The 7,943-nt window shown below is 49.6% G+C and overlaps 1 protein-coding gene across 10 annotated transcripts in view; it reads right to left on the reverse strand.

Moving 5' to 3' along the window:
* The window catches only part of RGS6 (regulator of G-protein signaling 6), a 486,920-nt gene that overhangs the window by 80,109 nt on the left and 398,868 nt on the right, over positions 1-7,943 (reverse strand). For all 10 annotated transcript variants that reach the window (XM_015562012.1, XM_006760726.2, XM_006760723.2 and 7 more), the window contains exons 10-12: positions 7,761-7,835; positions 6,068-6,166; positions 4,913-4,974 (exon numbers count right to left, since the gene is read on the reverse strand). In XM_015562012.1, coding sequence (XP_015417498.1) covers positions 4,913-4,974; positions 6,068-6,166; positions 7,761-7,835 — 236 coding nt within the window. The remainder of the gene's footprint in view (positions 1-4,912; positions 4,975-6,067; positions 6,167-7,760; positions 7,836-7,943) is intronic.

Here is a 7,943-nt window from a genome sequence, read left to right on the forward strand (position 1 = left end):
CAGAGAAGATTCTTGCTTTAGGATCAAGGCTAAGGAACTTAATTATTTGAGTTCCTTAGTGTCGTAGATCAACATAAAAAAAATGAAATCTGGTTCCCTAACCCCTGCATCTGGTCTGGGCATGTGACTTGTTTTAGCCAATAGAATGCAGCACATTCTCAAGAGGCTGGATGCTTCTTCTCTCTCTGTTGGAATCCTGCTGTCTGCATATGAACAAGGTCAGGTTGGCCTGCTGGAGGATGAGACCATGTGAGCAGACCCCAGTTGTCCCAGCTGAAGACATTCTTTTTGTGTGTTGTTGTGTTTTCTTTTTCATCTATTTAAAAAAAATCTTTATTGTTGAATGTATTACATATATCCCCTTTTCTCCTATTGATCCCTTATTGCCCGCTCTTGCTCTCTGCCCCAGGCCTTCACCACCCTATTATCTTATATCCGTGGGTTATGCATATATGCATACAAGCTCTTTGATTGGTCTCTTCCCACCCATCTACCCACCCATGCCTTCCCTCTGAAATTCAATGCCTCTGGATCTATTTTGCTCAACAGTTTATTTTGTTAAGGTCATTCTTAACCAACAGAAACCAAACATGTGAGAGAGCTCAGTCAAGATCATCGAGCTGTCCACCCAGCATACATACACCAGGAGGAGATCATTGGTGCCAACAGAAGCAGCTAGCACATAGACACATGAGCAGCAGTAAATTGCCTGTTGTTTGAAGCCACTATGTTTTTTGAGGTGGTTTGTTACACAACAATAGCTAACTGATACACCTGGTCTGTTATGGATTGGAAATGGGAGTTGGTAAGGGAGGAGGAAGGAGTACTGGAGACAAGTAGTATGTTGACAGGAACAAGAAAACAAACCAACAACTAAAAAGCAGAAACAGAGACTCAAAGCATATCATGGCCAGGGTCCGTTTAGGAAAAGGGAAGCAGCTTGTGGCACTTTAGGAGACCCTGACCACTGATGGGCTTTCAAAGTATATATATAAGAACATGGACCCTGAGTCAACCGGAAAAAGTAACTGAAATGTGTGTTCTTTTTAAGAAGGCAAGGGCCTGAACCATATTGAAGACAGTCTCATTTAAACCAGTTAAAATAAGAAGGTGAAGGTGTTAAGCATCATTTATCCAGAGAATTCATTTGTGTGTGCGGGGACCGTACTTTCTGAAGCACAACTTAAGTAACATCTCAGAATGTTTCCAGGTGTAAAAGTCGGCCTAGGCCATCTAGTTTGGTTGCCATGGTGTTGGCATTTCAGGCACATTTACCCACTCATGGGGACAATGGGACAATAGTTGAAACTGAGATGACCTGAGAAATCTGTGCAGAAGAGCCAGCCTCTTCATGCAGGGCCCTTAGGAGGCAGCCGAGGGGGACAAACCTGTGGACGGCAGGGACAGCCTTAGGCAGTACACAGGCTCTGTGTTTAGGAGACGGAGAAGAAAGAGGGAGGGAGGAACTCCATCAGCACAAAACAGCCACCTGCAGGGCCAGACTCACTCCTTGGCCTGCCCTGTTGGTTCCTCTGAACACCACACACCCAGTTCATTCCATCTCATGAACTTGAGTTGGCTCCTTTCCAAAGCACTGTTTAGCACACACTGGAAAATAACAATAATCATTCACATTCCCTGTATGTGTGCTAAGTGCCAAGGACTGGACCCAACTCATGCCATGGATTAACTCACAAACCTTATACATTAAATACTACTGCTCTCCCCACTTTAAAGAGGCAGGATCCAGACCCAGTGGCTGGCTCGACCTCCATTCCCTCAATTGTTCTGTTCTGCCCTTCCGTTTGCAGAGTTTCCCTTATTCCCTGCCTTGCTGGTCCTGGCTGCACCCTTTGACCCAGCCCTGACTTTGGCCTTTTTGGAACTGGACTTTCACCATCACCACCCCTCCAGCTCTCCCAACATCAGCGCTCAGGGAACAAAGTGAAAAATGGGAGCACCTGTTCTCAGGGGGATGTGGGCCTTTGCCTGGTGGCTTCTGGCCAATTAGCAAGGCTCCTGGGGAGCAGGCCCAGGAGAGCGGATCTGGTGGGGATGTGGGCGCCCACCTGAGAGAGCTCAGCTTTCACCTCCTGTGAGCCGGCAGGCACACCCAAGGCCAGCTGCCAGCACCTCCCCCTGCCCCCACCTCTGCACAGCCCCCGACAGACCAAGGCTCCAGGCGGCTTTATCTCCTGCTAACACCCGCTCCTCTCCCTCCTCCTCGCTATCTGGGAGTTTCCTGGTGGCTCTAATGAAAAACCCTTGTGTCACATTGAAAAGTTGCCAGTTATTGCTGCTGGGAATAAAATCCAGTCTCTGCTGGGCGGGAACACAGGAGAGCTCCCAACTGTGGAGGGAGGAGTGGCTGGCTGGAATAATCTCTTCAAGGTGAGCGGCCTCCCAGGCAAAATGAGAGGGCACCAGGTGGGCCCCTCCCCAGCAGCCTGCAAACAAACAAACAGTGGGCCCTGCCAGGCTCCCCTCCCCCGCCCCGCTGTCTCTCTTCCCTCATCAGCACACCAGCTGGGCATGCGCCTCCCCCAGGCGGAAGGCTCTTTACTCACCCACAGGATAGGACAGAGCGGAGTGTCCCAGCTGTGGTGAGCTCTCAGGCCAGTCTGAGGGGTGGACAAGGGCTTCACCGAATCCTCAGAGACCGGGTCGGTCCACTTGCACATTATTCAAAATGCAGGTCCCTTACATCTACCTGGAACCACTGAATCTGAATCCCCAGAGCTAGGGTTTGGGGATCTCCATTCGTCACCCCTCGCCACCACCTGGATCATCATGCTCAGAATTCCTGGGCCCAAGCAACTGACCCCCAGGAAAGGTGCTCCCACACACGCTGTCCTGGGGTTGCAGACTGTGAAGTGCCCTGTGAAGGCCAGGCATTGCAGGCACCGACCCTCCCAGCAGACCAGGACAGCCATTCCTGTCTGTGTTCACAGACAAAGAAGCTCCAGTCCTCACACCAAGGAATCAAGGCCATCCCAGCTGTGTCGCTCGCTCACCGGTACTCGAAATCATAGCGAGATTTAAAAAGCAATTTGAGAGCCAGGTTATGATAGTGGAGTGCGGTGGCTCACAGCTGAGGCAGCGGACACGGCCACTCCCGAACAATTGTGTGGCCTCTTTCTGAAGCATTTGCATCAGAAATTATCAGTGGGGTTGATTTTGCCCTCCCAGAGACCTTTGGCAATATCTGCAGACATGCTTGGTTGTCACATCCGTGAGGTGGGGTTCGGCATTTAGTGGACAAGGGTCAAGGATGCTGCTAAACCCTATATAATAAAAGCCTAATATGCAAATCGACCAAACAGTGGAATGACCCAGTCAATGGGGGGAGGGTCTGGCGAGCGGGTGGCACCAGGCCAAACAAGGTGGGTGCCAGTGGACAGAGGGAGGGAACAGCGATCGGGGGGCAGTGGTGACTGGTGGCGGAGGGGTGATGGGGGGGCAGGACCGGTGCTCACCAGCCTGCTGGCCCCCCTCACCCTACCCCATCGGCCCTGCGGGTCACCTCCCTCAGAGGGAGGTCACAGGTGGGGCGATGGGAGGGGCAAAGCTGGAGCTGCCCCCTGGTGGTCAGTGTGCTCCCACAGGGTGATTGCAATTCAGCCACAAGCTGGGCTGACGGCTGTGGAGCACAGTGGTGGTGGTGAGAGCCTCTCCTGCCTCTGCGGCAGCGCTAAAGGTGTCCAACTGCGGCTTAGGCCTGCTCTCCACAGGGAGCAGGCCTAAACCGTCAGTCGGACATTCCCTGAGGGCTCCTGGACTGAGAGAGGACGCAGGCTGGGCTGAGGGACCCCCCGCCCCCACATTTCCCCTGAGTACACAAGTTTTCATGTACCACGGCCTCTAGTATCCTATAATGCACACAGCGGCCCCCTACAATGAAGAATCCTCAGCTCAGACCATCAATAGTGACACTACTGAGAAACCTGGGAGGAATCCAAGATGCCATCAGAGACATGAACCCAGGTCCAGGGCCATCCCTGGCCACGTGAAGGCCGAGCGCTCATTCAGGTGTTGGGTTTGAGAGTAAGGTGTTCTTAGTCTCAATTTATTTATCTAGAAGGAAGGGACCAGTGGGGAGAGGCTTACAAGTTGACCACACACCCAGGCCCCTGTGTGAGCTGGGCTTAAAGACCCAATTTACTCTGATATCCAGCAAATACCAGGATCCAGTATTCACCCTTGATGCTTCACATATTGGCCGCTGCTTTAACCTTAGCCCATAGACAAAAAATGTTCAGTTTGCTAGCTGCCCGATCAGATTTATTCTATACAGATTCCCCAGGTGGTCTCCCCTCTTCACTGAGAGTTCAAAAACAGACCATTTAGTTGACAAAATTGAGTCTCCCGCGAGTTAACGGAGTGGAACCAGCTCCTGGGGCAGACTGTAGCACAAATGCTGCTGCGAAGCCAGGCTGGAGGTGCCAGTTTGTTCTTTACAGTCGATTCGATGCAGTTCAGTGGTTGATGGTGTGTGGAGGCGGAACGCCTCCCTGTGGTCCAGTCCCCTCCTGTTTGCTCGGCTAGCACACAATCTCTTTCCCCTATAAAGTGAATCTGGGCGTTTTATAGCTGAAAAGGGAGCCATTCCATTTAAATTAATCAAGGGACTGAAGGCAAAGGTGCATTATGCAGCTCTTAAGGACACTGACCTTGATTGACAAGGTCCCATGGGCCCCCCTGGAAAGCTGCAGCCATAGAACGTTTCTTGACGTCACTCAGGGGAGGCTTCTGTCTCCCCTGTCCTCACTTGGGCCTGTGGTTTCTCACCCATCACTTAAGGTATGCCTATAGTCTGCCTCTTGGCATGGCACACACCTATTAGCCATAACCCTGTAACATTTCTCCTTCGTTACATTAGAAGAAAAGAGTAATTTTACGGAGGGGCACCTACCTTTCAGCCACTTTGGACATTTTTAAACAATGTCTGTCGATCTGTGCGTTCAAAAACGTTATCTGGGGAAAGACAGAACAGAGGTGTGAAGACCAAACTAGAATATCCCCCCCCCCCCCCGCCCCACTTTCACCCTGAGAACCCAAATCCCGTATTTCTCCCAAGATCCTAACACCTGCTCTGTATAAACTTCAACCCCACAGCCACCATTTGCCTTTTGGAAACTTCCTACTGCCATTGGGATTTGCGATTAGCCCACGTCATACGTTCTCCAGTACTCTGCTGTCTAGAGTTTAGGTCTGGATTCCTACAACTGACTGCAAACTTACAGGCAGCAGATGCTTTACAAAGCTGAGCAGCAGCATGGACAGGTAACACACACGCGTGGTACCTGGCCTGACTAATCTCCAGTGACTCTCACCTGCTCACTTTTACACCTACATCACCCCCAGGTGCTCCGCGTACTTGACTAGAATCATCAAATAGCTATTTCACATACATGTGTCCTCTTCCCCACCCAATAACAAACTTGCCAAAGGCGGATACCTAACAGTTTACTCCTTGGGGTTCCCCCACCCAGGGGGCCAATAAAGCATAATGTGAGGAGTGGACTCTGAAGTTACTTCATGACCAGTGAACCCCAGAAAGGAGTAATGTAATTAGCCACTGTCTCCTGACTTGGGTTGAACAGGTAACTCCTTGTCATGAAGTAAGAGAAGATGGGACCAAATAATGCTGAAAAGGCTTTGGGAGGGGAGCTGGCTGTTTTCACGAACTTTCCTTTCGTGTCACAGCAGGTCAGTGGTCCCCGGACCGGCTTCCTCTGGAAGCACATTGCAATTTTAAGGACCTTGTAACATGACTCCCTCCCCACGCCAGCTCCTGTGGGAGACCAGACTATGGCAGTCTCCCTCAGTATCGGGGGAACTCATTTATGTCTTTCTTTCAAACTGCTGGAGGAACTTGGTAGAGAATTTCCCCTCTCAAGCGTCCATGGGTTGTTCGCACACAGCACTCAAAGGCTCTAATCACCCACAGCTGGTCTCCACTGTGGTTCCCAGGAGCTCAGAGCTCACTCAGTTCTCAGAGGCGAACACTGAAAGGTTTCTGAACTGGCCACATCTCCTGTGGGAGGGCAGGAGGTCGTTCATTCACCTGTTTCCGGATGTCCTCTTTTGTCGTTTTCCGGACTGGCTGACTAGGTATGTGCACAGGGCTCTGGGACTGGGACTCTTCTGTCACGCCGTATACCGACTACAGAGGAAGCAAGAAGACAGAATCATGCACCCTCAGAGCTAACAGGGGCGTCCGGGGTGAGCTAGCTCAACCACTCACCCGCTGCTCCCAGTCCCCTCTATGACACCCCAGCAGTGGATGATCAGCCTCTGCTTGAATTTCTCCGGTGATGGGAACTCTGTCTCTGAGGCAGCCCTGTCCCATCTGTGTGTTACCATTGCTAGAAAGTCCTTCCTTTTATTGAGCTGAAATGGTCTCCTTGCATATCAGTGTTTCTCCAAACATGGTCCTTAGACCATTTGCAAAGAATTGTCTGGGGGTACTTGGTAAGGATGCACATGGACCTACTGAGTCAGCATCTTTGTGGTTGGGGCTTATGAATCTGTACTTTTATCAAATGCCTCAGGTGATTCTGAGGCATGAGATCGCTCAAGAACAATTGCTGGAGATTATGCACAGAGATCCCCTCTAGATTCTCTGATGGCACGCCCATCTAGTACAAACTTGGGAGAGCAGAATTTCAGATTTTTATGCTTTTGTAGTTTTCTGCACTCAGTTTCTCCACAACTATGGCTGCTGTTTAAGCTATTCCTTGTGTTAGAGACAGGTTAAAATCAATCTTTGCATTGAGAAAGAAACAAAACCCCAAAGGGTATACAATGCACAGCTGAAATCAAGAAGGCCTCAAATAGGGTAGATGTGGGCTCCGGGAAATTCTGGAATAAAATTCTATTGTAATTAGGGGACCCTTAAAGATTAAATGAGGCCATTTTAAGATGAACACTATCAAACATATTACAGTGGGCATCACTATCTCAATGAAGACTGAAAGATGTAAGTAGATTCCAGAAGTTGATATATCTGCCATGTCATATAGATAAGAGAACATGAGAGGATTGATTCTTCGGGGGACACATCTCTAACTTTTTGAAATTAATAGAATGGAGGCCAGACACTTTCTCCCACAATATGGTCCCTGGTGCTGCTGTGAGGGTGGGACGCATTGACTGTGGGGCTGAGTATGGCACGCTTGGGTACACCATGGCTACTGCCCCTTCGGTATAGTGAACACAAGTGATCATTGGCTCATTCACAGTTGGGCAAGATGGTGATTTGAGTTTGGATGACCTTGCTATCTATACTAAAAGACTTTCAAAGTACTAAACTCACTTTCATCAGTGGGGTTTCCATACTTCTTGTTCCTTTAGTTTCCTTTCCTCCTCGCCTCCTCCCCAAAGTCAACTGCTGTTTAACCTTGAGACCTCAGCACACTTGAGCTGGCATGGGAAGACCTTGGGAAGCCTGGTCTGGCGCCCCCTCCTGGCACTCCTGAACCATCCTGTACTTTCCCAATGCCTCCGTCCTGGCTCTGCTGTGTGTTGGCTTGTTTCGTCCCCACTAGCTGTGGGCTTTGTGAAGACTTATTTCAGCAGCAAGGAGAGTGCTAAGCACACATCAGCCACTCCACAAATATTTGTCAAATAAATGAATGAAATGGTTTCAAGGGATGAAATGGGGTAGAATTAACAAATAGCAAATTATTGTTTGAGCAGTAGCAGAAATGAAAGGGCCATTCACATTAAGAAATTTTAATTCAGCTACACTCTCGAACCTTTTTAACCTTTTGCGGGTTCTTCAAACGTCGACATTTTCTGATATCCATTTCTGTGGTGTTCACACAGCCTGGCTGAAAAGGAAACAAACAAACAAACAAAACACATCACATACAGGACCGAGTGAAGATCACCTTCTAATTTAGCCCAAGTGACACCATCAGAACCCATCTTTCTCTTTC

The sequence above is a fragment of the Myotis davidii genome, unplaced genomic scaffold, assembly GCF_000327345.1.
Source record: "Myotis davidii unplaced genomic scaffold, ASM32734v1 scaffold17, whole genome shotgun sequence".
NCBI classification, from domain to species: Eukaryota; Metazoa; Chordata; class Mammalia; order Chiroptera; family Vespertilionidae; genus Myotis; species Myotis davidii.